This window comes from Orycteropus afer, unplaced genomic scaffold, assembly GCF_000298275.1.
Source record: "Orycteropus afer afer isolate SDZICR_OR568_19922 unplaced genomic scaffold, OryAfe1.0 scaffold00052, whole genome shotgun sequence".
NCBI lineage: Eukaryota > Metazoa > Chordata > Mammalia > Tubulidentata > Orycteropodidae > Orycteropus > Orycteropus afer.
The window spans coordinates 5,606,944-5,622,781 of NW_006921639.1; the positions used below are offsets into that span (position 1 = coordinate 5,606,944).

A 15,838-nucleotide genomic window follows, 5' to 3' on the forward strand; every position below is an offset into this window, starting at 1 on the left:
TGATGGTCAGGAAACTTTAGGACAAGTAGGCTACATAAATAATGTATTTGTGAATTAGTGATCTGTTTTTTATAAATTTTTTTAACAGTGACAGGAACCTGAAGTATTTTTCCTTAGAATTAGATTTCCATTTAGTCTTAATGGACAAAAACAAGGAAAACAGCTTTAAATGCTTTCTACCATTACCCTTCCTCCCACCTCACCACCACATCCCTCTTCTAGTACTTTCTGAGGGGAGCAAATTAGATATTTTGGTGGAATCTCTGCCTGAGATACAGTCTTTGAGTAGATTCTATTTTTGAATAATTCTAGGGGGAAAAAATATGTATAATTTCTTTTTAATCTGGTGGTGCTGTCCCTAAGGCATTTGACTGCTAACCAGATGGTTGCGGTGCAAACCTACTAGCCACTCTGGAAGGAAAACAGGCCAATCTGTAAAGATTTACTGCCTTGGAAACCCAGTGGGGTCTCTGTGAGTTGCAATTGAGTTTATAACAGTTGTTTTTTATAAAACCTTCTAGACCAGAAGGATGTTTAAAGCATCTACTTACATTGAGCCTCCAGCATCTTCATATTCCAGAGCATAATCTGACTCCCTGGTCTAGGTCTCGGTGTCTGTAGGCATTGACCACATTATATCTGAAGTTGTCAGTTGAGAAGGAATTTTCATAATTCAAAGAGCAAAGCCACTGAACAATAGTCAGTGAATATGAGATTTCTAAAAGGAGACAGTTGTGAGTGAATGGTCCACTCTTTGCATCCCTTCCCCTCGCTGCAGCCCCTCTCCTTGCCCTTCTCTCCTTGGCCCTCCAAATAACTTGCTTTAATAGATGGTCGTGAGCAGAATCCTTTGTTTTTAGAAATCAATGCAACTCTTTTCCTAATTACTGATAGCAAGTATTGTTACGTGTTCCTTCTTGGTCTAGGGAAGTAGTTTTCCTACTTAGAAGAAGTAAGTTGAATAATAAGTGAAATATCACAAACCAACTTTGGATAAATAATTAAATGTGTACTTGATAACTTTAAATCCACAGGTTCAAGTTGATAGTGCAGAGAGATGTTTTAATGAACCACAGAAATACATACTGACCTGAACATTTCTTAGTGATATGGCCACCTACCTACCTACCTAATCTGCACCTTGCTGTGCCAAATGATCATTAGTCAGTGTAAAAGCTTTTCCTTAACTGTACGTACAACCAGCATGCCCCAAGTACTTAGGGCTGAAATAGTTCTGTGCTCACAAAACCTTTTTTATTCCCCCAAAGCAGTCAGATGAAGACTTTACCAATCACAGTGACAATGATCAAAACCGGGTAAGGCTCATATATTTGAGTAACTTTTTTTTTTAATCTATTTTTTTTTAATTTTAATTTTTCATTGTGATTTGGGTGCCTATTTACACAGCAGATTCATTTCACTTTCAACGATTCATGCACTTTAGATTTTATGGCCCTGATTACAATCCCCAACTATTAAAAGCTCTCTTCACCTCTCCTCCCTGTGACTTGCCCCTCCCTGTGCCCTTCTTACCCATGCATTCCTGTCTGTCCAGCTTCCCCTCTATGCAAATGCTGCCCCTCCAATGCTCATGGCTGATTGATCTAGGGGGTACATCTACCTAGGGTAGGTGGGTGCATCTCCCTGGGGTAAGTGTTCTGCTTTTAGGTCTTTCTGCTGTTGGGCTGAGAATCCACGGAAGTAAGTCCATTTCCAGGCCTAAAGGATAACCCTGGGGCAATAGTCTCAGGGGTTCCACCAGTCTCTGCCTGACCAGTAATTCTGGTTATTGTTGTGTTTTTGAATTTTGCTCCACATTCTTCCCCCTACTCTATCCAGGATCTCCAATTTTGATCCCTTTCTGAGTGGTTGGCATTGGTAGCCGGACACTCTAGTTCTTCTGGTCAGTGTTGTGAAGGCTGACGTCCTCATGGTCTGTCATATCTTTGGACTAATTGTTTCCAAATGACTTTGATTTTCTTCACTATTCTTTGCTCCAGACAAAGGAGACCAATAATTGCATCTTAGATGGCTGGTTAAGACCCCAGTCGCTACTCAGTAGGATGTAGAACAAGATTTTTTTTTTTTTTAATTTTATTGATGTGGGTGAAAGTTTACAGAACAAATTCATCTTCTGTACAGCAGCTCACATACACTTTGTCTCATGACATTGACTGTAATCTTCTACGGTGCAGCAGGTCTCCTCCTACTTCCTCCCCATAGCCACTTCTTCCCTGTGTCCTTTCCTCCCATGGACTCCTGCCCCCCGGGCTGTCTACCTGTGCATACACAGCCCTTCTGTTCTCCCATGATTGATCTCTCCAAGGTGTGTATCTACCTAATGTAAATGTTGAACAAGATTTTTATGTACTGTGTTGTGTGAGTTGAGTATAATGTCCCCCAAGACCATGGTCCCGGGCCCACAGGCCCAGTGATTCTTGCCCTCATGTATTTGGTTGTCTCTGAGAAGCTACTCCAACCTTGTCCTCTGTTACTTCTGTAATGTATGGGGATAATTTTATAGCACAAGTACATATATGACTATCTTAGCCAAATCTATCCTTGGTATAGGATATATTCCTGTTTGCCTGCTCCCACCTGATCTTCTCACCTGTCTGTGCATTTACCACAGCTTAGTGTTTGCTGTCACTGATAGTGCAGGATTGTGTGTGTAGTAGTGTCTATATCTTTTGTTCACATTGTCTATATCTTTTGTTCACATTTCTGTGTCTTCCCTTTCCCCACTGTCACTGTACTGGTCACAGACTCTTTCCATACCACCAGTCACCTCACTGAAATCAACATGTGACTCCCAACTAGTCCAAAATTTTCCTTCCTCCTCTCTACCATCCCCATAACCAACAAAGTGAATTTCCTTCCCTGCATAAACCTTTCCTTGACTTTTTACAATAATGGACTCATAATAATTGTCCTTCTGTGATTGACTTATTTCACTCAGCATAATGTCCTCCAGATTCATCTACATTGTGAGGTGATTGATGGATTCTTCATTATTTTTTAATGTTGTATAGTATCCCGTTGTGTGCATGTACCATAGTTTGGTTATCCATTCATTAATGTTGATGGGCATTTAGGTTGTTTCTGTCTCTTTGCTATAGTGAATTATGCTGTGATGGACATGAGTGTCCATATGTCAGTTTGTGTTCTGACTCTCACTTCTTTAGGATATATTCCTGGGAATGGAATTGCTGGATCAAATGGAATTTCTATTTTCAGTTTTTTAAGGAAACACAATACTATTTTCCGCAGTGGGTGTATCATTTTATAGTCTCTCCAGCAATGTTTGAGAGTTCCAGTCTCTCCATACCCTCACCAGCAGTTGTTATTTTCTGTCTTGTTGAACTTTGCTATTATTGCTGGGGTGAGATGATACCTCATTGTTGTTTTGATTTGCATCTCTCTAATAGCTAATGATGGTGAGCATTTCCTTATGTGTTTGTTGGCCATCTGTATATTTTCTTTAGTGAAGTGTCTGTTCCGCCTTTTTAAATTGGGTTGTTTGTCTTTTTGGTGTTTAAGGTGTTAAAGTTTTCTATAAATTTTGGAGATAAGTCCCTTGTCAGATATATCATAACCAAATATTTTTACCCAATCTGTAGGTTCTCTTTTTACCCTTTTGGAGAAGTCGAGAAGTCTTTTGATGCACATAAGAATTTTAATTTTTAATTTTAAAATGTCCCAGTCATCTAGTTTCTCTTCCACTGCTTGTACATTTTGGGTTGTGCTTAATAGTCTATACCATAAATTAGGGGCCCTAGATTTGCTGCTATTTTATCTTTGATGAACTTTATAGTTTTGGGTTTTACATTTAAGTCTTTGATCCAACTTGAGTACATTTTTGTGTATGGGGTGAGATACGGGTCTTTTTCAGTTTTTCTGCAAGTGGATATATAGTTTTACCATTTGTTAAAGAGGCTGTATCTCCCCCATTTAATGAGTTTTGGCCCATGGTCAAAGATCAGCTGTCCATAGATGAATCGGTCTATCTCTGGGTTTTCAGAGGTCTCTTTGTTGATGTAGAGGAATCCACCTGCTTTTTATGTGTTGACCTTGTATCCTGTCACTTTGCTGAACCTTTTTATTAGTTCCAGTAATTTTTTTTGCTGAATCTCTTGGATTTTCTATGTACAGGATCGTGTGATCTGCAAAGAGAGAGAGATTTACTTCTTCTTTGTCAATTTGGATGCTTTTTACTTCTCTTTCCTGCCTTATTGCCTTGCTAGGACTTCCAAAACAATATTAAATAGAAATAGCAATAGAAGGCATTCTTTTCTGGTTCCCATTTGCAAGGGGAATGCTTTAAAGTCTTTCTCTATTGACAATAATGAGAATAGCCTCTTTAGCAAATGGTGCTGGCAAAATAATAATTTGTTTTGCATATATGCCCTTTATTATGTTGAGGATTTTCCCTTCTATTCCTATTTTGCTGAGAGTTTGAAACAGGAACGGGTGTTGAATTTTAGCAAATGCATTTTCTGCATCAATTGATATGATCATATGGTTCGTTGTTTTATTTTATTTGTGTGATGGATTACATTGATTGTTTTTCTGATATTGAACCACCCTTGCCTGTGTAGTGTGAGTCCCATATTTTTAAATTTTAATTGAAGTGTAGCATATAGACTAAAACTACTTTTGAATGGTTTTCTCAATTATGATAAAGGAAGTGAGGACTTCCTCATGTTTACAGCCAACTTTCCTTCAAGGATTTTAGGTATTTAGGTTAACTGTGCTCTTTTATAGTTTTTCTAATTTTGCTTTGTATTTTACTTAACAAATTGGAAAACAGAGTCCTAAAAAGGCCCAGTAATTGAATTGTTTTATCTGAATCTCCCTTTTCCATTTTAAAATATGAGATAGTAACATTAAATGAACACTCAAAAGATGAAAATCTTCTAATTCTTTAGTCTTTGTACAGGTATCTGTATTTTTATGTATCTTGTAAGAATATGTTTTTTTCATAAAATGCGTATTTTATTTTCTACTGTTCTATATTAAATGTTATGTTTCCTTGACATTTTATATAGTCATTGTACTTTGCTTTGTAAAGTGCTTAAGTACTCTATAAAAATCTTAAGCAAGCTGATATATGATACTGTCATAGTTTCTAAATATATCAGTAAAGGAAATAGTTTGTTTCTAGGTTTTTATTTTTGAGGTAATGCTGTAAATCATTATTGTCATACATCAAAATCCCTTACTTAGTAGAACTGTTTCCTTGGGTATAAGGTAGCGTAGAGTTACGTTAATGGCTCTTGACACTATTCTTTGAAGATAGTTCCAATTTTCAGATCACACATACTGATTTTCCTACAATCTCATATATGTCAGGGTGGCGTTCTGCTTGTTTGTTGTTGTTGTTGTTATGTGCTGTCAAGTCTGCCCCGACTCATAGCAACCCCTCCTTGGGTTTCCAAGGTGGTAGCATGACGGAAGTAGATTGCCCAACCTTCTTCTCCTGAGGAGTGGCTGGTGGGTTTGAACCACCAGCCTTCTGGTACACCACCAGAGCTCTGCTTGTTTTTTCCCATTGCATATGTACAGTGGTGAATTGAAATTGAAATTGAAATTGAAGTTTAAATTTGCATTTCAATTTCCTAATTATGAAATGTTTTTTCACAAAGAATTCAACTATAAAATGAAGGATACACATGTTGTATGCATTTTTGATTGATACATGCACTTTCTCAAGTCATTAATGTGACTGGTCACTGTAATTTTAATAATCAGTTTTTTTCCAGGGGACTGTTTTCACTCCTACAGTGTTTACTGTTAAGATCCATAAATTCTGTTTTATGAACAATGAAATATAATGACTATCAGCATTAGCTTACCCATTGCTTTGTATTGTTAAAGCTAGACTGGTTTTTGTACCAGTCTTTCACTTCTTAGCTCTATAACTTTGAGCAAACTAACCTCTGAGGTGTAAGGATTAAATTAGTTAATAAAGTGCTTTCAGCATAGTGGCTTGCACAGTTTATTGGTTTAAACATAATTTTTTTTTTTTTTTCATATAAATTATACATAACCACTGGATGCCTTTGAAAAATTAGAATTTATCAGTTAAGGCTAAACTTAAGTCCTCCAATCCTTGTCCTCTCTTTACACTCTCATAAAGTAATTGGTGTTGTGATCTAGGAATATATATTTCCAAGTTTTTTTTCATGAATTTACAAATATGTCCGTAGAAATAGTATAGTACATGTGTGTAAGGGTAGGTTATCACACTGTATTTATCTATTCTGCATATTTTCACCCAGACTGTCTCAGATGTCTCTCCACTTGTTACAGCATGTTGCTTTGAACATTTACTCAGTATTCTTCCTAAGATTGAACTTTATTTACTTGTCTAGTGATGGGCATTTTAAATGTTTTAATATTTTACTGTTATATTCTTGAATTGACAAAATGTGTTTATTATGCCAGCATTATTACTACTTCATATCTTTTGCTGCTATTCGTATTACTATTTTAAAAAGCTATTACCTTTTTGAAGAAGGAGCCTGAAGGCTAGTTATAGTGTCTCTTTTTCAGCTTGATAAAACTGTGCCTAATAGTGTAATCTGGTGGGTTGTACCCTTAGCACACTGCACAGATGAGCGAGGAAGAAGAGGATGATGATGGCTGTGACCTTTTTGCTGACTCTGAGAAGGAGGAGGAAGATACTGCAGATGTTGAACAAAGTGCTAGACCTGTAAGAAAGTACAGTTGTTATCCATCGGCAAGGCTTTAGAAATAGTACCTAGGACTCATCCCTTTTATAGTTAGTCATTGATATTTGTAATGTTATTGTAATCATATTTGTAATTTCATTTATACTTTTGAAAATAGTGGTGAGCACTCCAAATTTTCTTACAAGTGCCACATTTCTCTCCAAATATTAACAATTGTACCATTGAGATCATTCAGGATATATCAGTTCCAGAAGTTTTAAGGTCATGATGTTCTTTTTTTCCCCTTAGTCTTCCTGAAGCGCTTCATGCCAAATAGTTTTCAAATGTACTTGTTCAAGTATTAAAGTGAAATATTAAAGAAATAAGGAAATAGAGATATCTCCATTTTGAATTTTATGAGTCCTGTTTCTCAAATGATCTGTCCAATAGTTCACTTAATTAAACCCTGTTTTCTCCTCAGTTCAGGTTCTTTGCTATTTTTTTCCACAATTTTGTTAGGTGAGCAAAAGTAAAGTGAGCTATTTTGTATGTTACCAGAACGATGATTCTTTTGATTTCTTCTGCCTGTAGAAAAGAAGTAGACCTACATCATTTGCTGATGAGTTAGCAGCACGAATCAAAGGGGATACCATTGGCCAAATAGATGAGAGCCAAATAAGTAAGTCCCAGAGAAGAATTTATGAGGGGAGTGGAGAAGGAAGATAGGACTCTGTCTTAGGCTTCACTGAGCATGCTTTTCAATTACAAAGGCACAAGAGAGGCTTAAAATAGTACTACTTTTTTTTCCTTTTTGGTTTACAGACTCCTTTGGTAAGAGAACACTGTAGATTCCCAAGAAAAATGCACATATGCATACCTATACAACATTTTATATGCATTTTTAGAGGATTATTGGATATTCTAGAGATATTCCATGAATGCTGGATTAAGAATTCCTGGCTTAATCACTCCTATCCTATATTTTAAATTCTAAAAAATTGTATTACATAGTATATTCTAGTCACTTACCAAGGTAGGAAAAAATAATTTCTCAATAAGTAGAGTTCTGCTACATATGAGACACTGGTATGTAAGATGAAGCTGGCTGCCTTGATGCATTCTTGAAAGGACTGCCTGTTAGGTGTAAAGCGCTGAGTGAAGTGCTAAGGTGGAGCTGAGATACAAAGGTGAATGTCTTCATCTCAGCTTATGAATAATAAGGGTGGCAAACAGCTGTGTAAAGAATCAATAGATGTCTGTTAAAAGTGGACTGAGTATTGTTAAAGCTGTGAAATATCTTTTAGCTGTGTCCTCAGGGGATGCAAAACCGTGGAAGACATTGAAAGAGAAGGAAAGGACAGCTCCTTCAGATGGTAGGCATTTTCTCTGAATTCTGTTTATGGAGCCTCTTGACTCAGTAGTGTTGCGTACAGTTTTGGGAAGTACCTCTTTGAGCTGATGAGTGAGCTCTGTATTCACCTTTTCAGAGCATCTAAAAGCAGGCGTTAGGGGAGCTAAAAAGATGGGATATGCAATAAAAATTACTGTAAAGATTTGAATGATTACAGTTTATAGAAATAATTACCTGTTTTTCTGGAATTCTCTCAAAGTTACGTAAGGATTACTACCATTTTTTTCAATAAAGTATATCGGATGCTTTCATATTAAGCTAGTTCTTATTGTTAGGTGCCACTGAGTTGTTCTTGACTCATGGCAGCCCAGTGTACAGTGGAACTAGTACCTGCCTAGTCCAGGCCATCCTCATGATGGGTTATGGATTGGGCCACTGTGATCCATAGGATTTTCATGGGCTCATTTTTTTGAAAGTAGATTTTAGACCTTTCATTCCTAGTCTATCTAGTCTGGAAGCTCTACATCATAACAAAACACAAGTCCCTACTAACAGACAAGTGGTGGCTGTGTATGAAGTGCATTGGCTGGAATCAAATTTGAGTTTCCCAAAGGGAAGGCAAGAATTCTGGCACTGAACCACGACTTCCCCCAATAAGCTAGTAAAGTACTTTATATTTCCACTGTAACTTTGTCAATCTGAAGATTTCTTTGTTCCGTTTCCCCTTCTTTCCCTCAAATTCTTGGTAAGATGGATCTTGAATGTGACAATTGAATGCTTATTCAAAAGAAACAAGCCTACATACAGGGGATCACCTAAAGTATCCACCCTGTTCCAGCCATTTACATATTTGAGGATAGTCTAGAGAGGTAGTCTAGAGAGCCTTCTTCTTTTTTTTTTTTTTTTAAGAGAGCCTTCTGAGGAAATCAGTGGATATTATTAATGGGTTTTGTTTGAAATTCAGCAGAATTCCCTCAAATATAACTTGTTAAATGTAGTTAAATGAACTGCATCTGCATGTCAGTTTTGGAGAAGATATAATAGAGGTTAAACCCTTGACTTTGAGTTCCAGACCCATCTTTAATTCTACTTGTGAAACATTGTTTTCTGCTTTTCTAGATGAAGAAGAAAACTTATTTGCACCCCCTAAACTGACTGATGAAGACTTCTCACCTTTTGGCTCTAGAGGTGGCCTATTCAGTGGAGGGAAGGGACTTTTTGATGATGAGGAGGATGAGGTGAGTCAGTGATCATCACTGATAAGCTCCATTGCTGTGTCATGGAATCACAAAGAAGAAATAAGCTTTATTCCTTTGGTATGGAAAGTGGCATCTTAGTTGGAAGTTGCTTTTACTGTCGTATTTTAGGATGCTTTAAACCAAGAATCAGAGAATGAGGAAATAATACTATATCCTGATGTCCTTTGTTAGGTATGGAGAGGATGTGGAACTGTTAATAATTTACTTGACTAGGAGATTATTTCTTACCTTATTTATTCTACCTTGTTTGTATCCTGGATGGTCTTAAATTGTTCGAGGGTTTAATTGTGCTGTGGTCTTCATTTAGGAACTAATTTTCTGGTAGAAGAGTAAGTAGATAGTTTAAACTTTACAGGGTACTTTCCTTGAGAACTCCCAAATGAAGCTACACTTTCCCCTGCTCTTTTGAATTGTGTGTCATATCCTTGTTCTAACAGAGTGACCTCTTCATGGAAGCCCCTAAGGACCGGGAAGTTGCAGCCCCCGTTCATGAAGGTGAGCATGGATTGAGGCTGACTCTGCCATTTGATGTGTACCTTACCATATTGTTTTATTCCCATTCTTGCTAGTAGTATCTTCATGTTTTTATGATATTTCTCATGTTTTTTGCTATTCTTTATGTATATGTATTCTCATCACACTGGAGTGAGCAGAGTTGGGAGCCCTGATTGTTCTTCTCCTGTCTCCCCCGTGTGTTCTGTGTTCTTCCTTCACCGCCCCACCCACTTCCTGCTGGTGTTTGACCAGAGTCAGAGGGACCTTCCATGGGAGTCACATTTTAGATTGTGCTAGTTATAAGAAAAAAAATCGTGATAATGATAGAAAACTGTAGAATTTTAAAATGTCTTGTTTAGGAAAAATTAATTTTTAAAGTCTGTTAGCTATATGTATTGTTGTATATATTTAAGGAAGGTAGGTCTAATAAGGAAAGTCATTTTCTTTGTGAAATGCTTATGTCTTTGTTTCTCATTTTAGAGTCTTCATCTTCCAAACCTGGAAAAAAAATCCCAGCAGGAGCTGTCTCTATATTTTTAGGTATTCTTAAAAGTTAAATAAGTATTTTGTCATTTTTAAAAATTTTTTTGTCTTCTAAGGACTGGCTTAGGAGGTATCTTGTTGCTTCAGAGGGCACTGAAAAGCTTCAGGAAGTAACTTTGTCACTGGTGTTATCTCATGTTCTTTTAGAAACTAGTGAGTGGCCTTGGATTTTTTGTATTGGAATGGCCAGGTGATTCTCTATTGTGGGACTTTCTGTAGTTGTAATAGATAGTGGTGACTGAATCCTGTTAATGTGCTTTGTGGGTGAACTAGAACTAAAAGTTTTTGCTCGGTACTGCTTTTTTTTTTTTCTCTTCCTTAGATGCCCATACTGGTGCACAGCTATGACTGTCTTGGTTCTCTGCCCACAGGGGATGCTGATGTGTTTGGTACCACCTCTCCTTCATCCCTGAAAGAGCCTCCGAAGCCTGAGCAACCTACTGCAGGGAGAAGCCCACACCTCCCAGCTCATACTGGCCTCTTCGATAATGATGAGGAGGATGATGACTTTTTTACAGCACCCTGCATCAAATCTTCCCAGACAGGTATCTGGTCCAGGCTCTGGTTCTGGGAATTTAGCCAGAAAAAGAATATTGACCTGAAAAAAAAACAAAAAGCTCCTCTAGTCCTATATCCTCTGGTAGTGCATTCCAGTCATGGAGCCATCTAATCTCCACTTGGATGGAAGTCTCTTATTTTATGAACCAGTCTTTCCTGCTTTGGAAACTAATTATACTAGGGTTATCTTCCTTGTAGAGAGCTGAAATCTGTTGCCGTATAACTTTTGCTCAGGAGTTTTAGTTCTGACTTTTGGAGTTAGAAAGTTTTAACCATGCATTTTCCAGCAGTCCTTAGTAAGTTGCATGAACAGAGGATTACATGCTGGCTGTTTAGTCCTCAACTTCTTTCATCTATCTCTGCCTGAAAGCCCAAATGTTCTTGTCTTTTTCTTATATGGGAAGGTTTTTTGCCACTTAGCTACTTCTCCACTCTTCCTTTTTCTCTCCTGAAAGTTAAGTCAGTGTGTTTGAGATATCATTACTGTAAGTCATTGTTCTTTAATATGCAATCAAATAATGCACATGATTCTGATTCAGTAGTTGTGGGGTGAGCTGAGATTGTGGATTTCTGAAAAGCTTCCAGGTGCCATAGAGGCTGCTGGTCTGTGGATCACACTTGGAGTAGCAAGGCTCTTGGTGACTTAGAGTCACTGAGTGCTTTTGCAGGTGAGAGTAGATCACTGAGATGTACACAATTTCCAAATACTTGAAGAAAGGATTCTTCCTCATAAGGAACAGGTGCAACCAGAATGCACTGAGAAGCAGGCTACTTCAATTTCTTCTCCTTTTCAAGTGATAGGTGTAGAAAAGGATAGAAGCTTAGTTGTTTCACAAGAAGGACAGCTGATGCAGAATATACTCAGATCTGTGCAGACTGAAATGACATGAACCTAAAGGTAGTCATGGCTATGGATATCATTGAGAACTGACTGAGAGTCACAAATGAGTTGATGCCACTTTCTTTGACAACTGCTGGTCTCTTGGGGTGTTCATGAGTCAGTGCCCTTGTTTTAATAATGCATGCTTCATTCCGTGCAGCCTAGTTCGTAGTCATGATGGGTTGGAAACTACCAATACAGTATGGGAATCTAAGATCTGTTAATTGGAAACAGAAAAGTATAAGATGCATTGTTCAAATTATGTTATAGTTCCTTATTTGTACATAAGTTAATACCTTAGTATGTTCCTTGGGGGAAATTAAAAGGATCTATACCAGACTGCAACTGATGGCTGTCATTTTCAAGTAGAGGAATGGAGTTAAGGGGGAAATTTCAGTATTTGCTTTTATATACTTCTGTATAACCTTTTAAAAGCAAGTGCTTGTCCTTACTTCTCAGAAACACTCCTAGAACAATGGACTTGATGGCCCTCTTAAATATTATCTTTCTTTCTATAGCTCTCTACCTATTAAGTGAGTCCAGGCAGACTATTAAGTAGATGCTGCTTGGATATGTATTTCAGCCAGATTGATACATATCCAAGCACCATATTTATCTGAACCATTGTTATACTCTTAGAAAAATTCCAAGGGAAAAGTTTTTATTGTTGTCAGGAGCTTGTAAGCAGTAAAGTTCCATTTAATATTTTTTTCATAACTGATTAGGAAGTGATAAAATTTTCTGTTGTTCTTTAAGAGTGAAGAATTTTTAATCTGTGAATTTTATGAGAAGATTTTTGACCTTTGTATAATTTTATGTTGTGGTATCTTTTCAAAGACAAAGTCAAATCCACTGCTGATATCTTTGATGATGAAGAAGAAGATCTGTTTAAAGAAAAAGCAGCTTTGCTAGAAGCTCCTGTGAATCACACAGATAAAGCAGGAAAAAAGGTGAGCAGGAGACACAGGAATGTGGAGTTGGAGTATCTTGCCAAATCATCTAGAACCCTGAGAGAAATGTTTACTTTCAAATTTATTATGAAAAACTTCAGACGTTCAGAAACTTGAAAAAAGAGTATAATGGATACCTAAATAGCTACCACTCTGATTCAACAAGTAATATTTTGCCAATGTTTTAGCTGTTTACCTTTCTAAGTATATATATGTTTTTCCTGAACTATTTGAAAGTAAGTTGTAGTAATTCTGACATTTTACTCCTAAATATTTTATCAAGCATCTCTTAAATAAGATTCCCACATAACCACATTACTGTTGTCACAGCTGAGAGATTAAATAGTAATTCTGTAGTAGAATCTAATACCTAGTGCATATTCAAATTCTGCAGTTGTCCCTAATACATCTTTTTACAGTCAGACCCAAATCATACATAGTCATACTCCAGTTTCTCCATGTGTCCCAAAAATGCATTTATAGTGTTTTTTCAAAGAAGCCCAGTATCCAGGCATTGTTCATGCATAGACAAGGCCTGCCTCTGCAGTATCCTTTTTATCTAAAACAGTGTTCCCCACATCTTTTCTTTTCATGGCAGGCCATTTGCCTTGTAGAATGTCTCCCGTACTGATTTGCCTGATTATTTCCAATGATTATATTCACTTTAAATACTTTTGGCAAGAATGCCCTCTAGGCAAGATTGTGTGCTTCCTGTCAAATGGCCTCAGGAGGGACATTGTGTCCCTTGTGCCACTGCCAGTGATGCTGAGTTTGAGCCCTTAGTTAGAAGTATGTCCACCGTATTCCTCCATTAGAAAACTACCCTGTTTTCCTTTGTCATTGATAAGTAGTCCCTGAATGGAAGAGCTTTTCTCTTACCCTCTTCCCTTTTTAGTATCACTATAGAGTCATGACGGCACGTAACAACAATAGAGTCATGAGTTCTTGATTCCATGTGTTATAACCCATTATTGTCAGTATTCTTTTGATGCTCAAAACTGCTCTGTGTTTGGCCAGTGGGATGTATCCCCATCAGTTTCTCAGTAGTCTGGTTGCTGTCCCTTCCCCGCCAGCCTGCACAGCTCGCTGTCTCCTTTTCTTGAAGCATGTCGCATCCTTGCTATGAAACCCTAACCTTCTGCTGCTTATGTCATACAGTCCCAGCGCAGAACCTGGTGGACTCCATGTGTGGTTGTACACATTCCCCTTGTGCACTGTACGATACAGTCTGTACTGTTCACTGATAGCCCATTGTTACTTTTTGTTTTTTGCTTGGTTTGCTTTTCTTAACAGTTCCCTCTACCCATACCTGGTTCCCTCTACCTGGAATGTCCTTACCTGTACCATCTCCCTGCACAGTTTCTCAAAAAAACTGTCTTTTTTTCTTTCCTAGTTTATAATTTTTTTTAAAAAAAATTATCTTTCATAATACTTCTCCTCTGTATTGATTTTATATATATCCAGGGTCTACAACATTTCTGTACCCCTGGCATGTGGTGTGGTGTTGTATCATAGTAGGGACTCTGAATTTTCTGAATGAATGGTTGAAAACCTTGATTTCCAGGTATCTTGTTGACGCTCACTTTTTTTTGTCCCCAACAAAGGTTACTCTGCCTTCCAGCAAACATCTCAAGCTCTCGTCAGAAGCAAAAACTCAAAAAGGTTTATTTTCAGATGAGGAGGACTCTGAGGTATTGAATATTTTTTCTTAGTGCTGAGTATTATTAGTCCATGAATGTGTCATTAGAAATGATTTCTGAATCAAGTTTTTCTCAATCGAGATATAAGATTTTTTATTAAGTACTTCAGTTATTTCTTTGAAAATTATCTCTGGAGAACATACAATCTTTGGAAAGCAATATGTATGCACAATACGTTTCAATGTTGAGTTTGAATCCGGTGCATTTCCTGGGAGGAAAATACTCTTCGTATCAGAGTAATGTTTTGCACAAGAAATATTCTTGAGAGAATATTTAAGGGATTGTGGTTCTGATGGAGAAAGAGTGCTGCTCAACGTTGTGAGCTGCTTATTGGCCTGTGAGGCAGTGAGGCTCTTAAGCTACAATGGAAGTCAATGTGCTTCTCCTTCATGGACAGTTTCACTAGATAGTGTGCTCGGTAATCTAGTCATGTGTACCCTGGCACAAGATAAAAAGCCCGCCCTTTTACCTTGCTGTGGCCTGATAACAGTTTGTGCGCTGGCACTGGTTTGCAGACTTGGCATGATGTGACTCACATTCTGGTACTGCCATCTTGCTCCTCCTTGTCACCTTGTGGCAGCCACAGTGGCCTCATGGATATCCCTCAAGCATATCAACCATGCTCCCACCGGGACCTTAGTATCACTTTCCCCTCTGCATGCAATGCTTCTTAGAATCGCTATGGCTTGCATCTTCCCTTCTAGTTCCCTGCGGGGTCCTCCCTAAAGACCCTGGACATAGTAGCAAGCCAGCCAACACACACCATATTGAACTTCTTAGCCCCTCCTCAGTTTTGTTTTTTCAACCAAAGTGCTTATCACCATATGACATTGTCTATTTACTCATGTGTTTGTTATTGCATCACTTCCCAAGTAGAATTAGCTTCATGAAGGCAAGGATATGTTGGCGTAGTGCCTAAGGCGTTTGACTGCTAGCCAGAAGGCTGGAGGTTCAAACCCACAAGCCACTCCTAGGAAGGAAGATTGGGCAATCTACTTCCATAGAGATGCTGCCTCAGAAACCCAAGGAGGGGTTGCTATGAGTCAAGTCAACCTGATGGCAGTGAGTTTGATTTTTTTGGTTTGTATCTCTAACATCTAGACTAGTGTCTGACACATGGTAAGCTGTCAAATAGTTGGTGACTGCATGAAGAAACTGAATGTGAACAATTTTTTTTTTTTTAATTTTATTTTGATTTGGGTGAAAATTTACAGAGTAAATTCACTTTTCATACAGCAGTTCACATATACTTTGTCTCCTGTCATTGACCAAAATTTACAATACAACAGCTCCCCTCCCACTTCCTCCCTATAGTTACCTCTTCCCAGTGTCCATCCCTCCATACTCTTCTGTGCCCTGAGCTGTCTCCCTGTGCATAAGCAGCCCTTCCTTCTCCCATGATTGTTCTCTCCAGGGTGTGTGTCTACT

The 15,838-nt window shown here is 37.9% G+C and overlaps 1 protein-coding gene across 1 annotated transcript in view; it reads left to right on the top strand.

Annotated features, from left to right (window-relative positions):
- Positions 1–15,838, top strand: part of LOC103195151 (WASH complex subunit 2A-like) — an 86,483-nt gene that overhangs the window by 18,496 nt on the left and 52,149 nt on the right. Inside the window, exons 7-16 of the mRNA XM_007938624.1 lie at positions 1,269–1,316; positions 6,605–6,715; positions 7,266–7,353; positions 7,979–8,047; positions 9,145–9,263; positions 9,722–9,779; positions 10,260–10,319; positions 10,694–10,867; positions 12,598–12,710; positions 14,315–14,401. Coding sequence (XP_007936815.1) covers positions 1,269–1,316; positions 6,605–6,715; positions 7,266–7,353; positions 7,979–8,047; positions 9,145–9,263; positions 9,722–9,779; positions 10,260–10,319; positions 10,694–10,867; positions 12,598–12,710; positions 14,315–14,401 — 927 coding nt within the window. The remainder of the gene's footprint in view (positions 1–1,268; positions 1,317–6,604; positions 6,716–7,265; positions 7,354–7,978; positions 8,048–9,144; positions 9,264–9,721; positions 9,780–10,259; positions 10,320–10,693; positions 10,868–12,597; positions 12,711–14,314; positions 14,402–15,838) is intronic.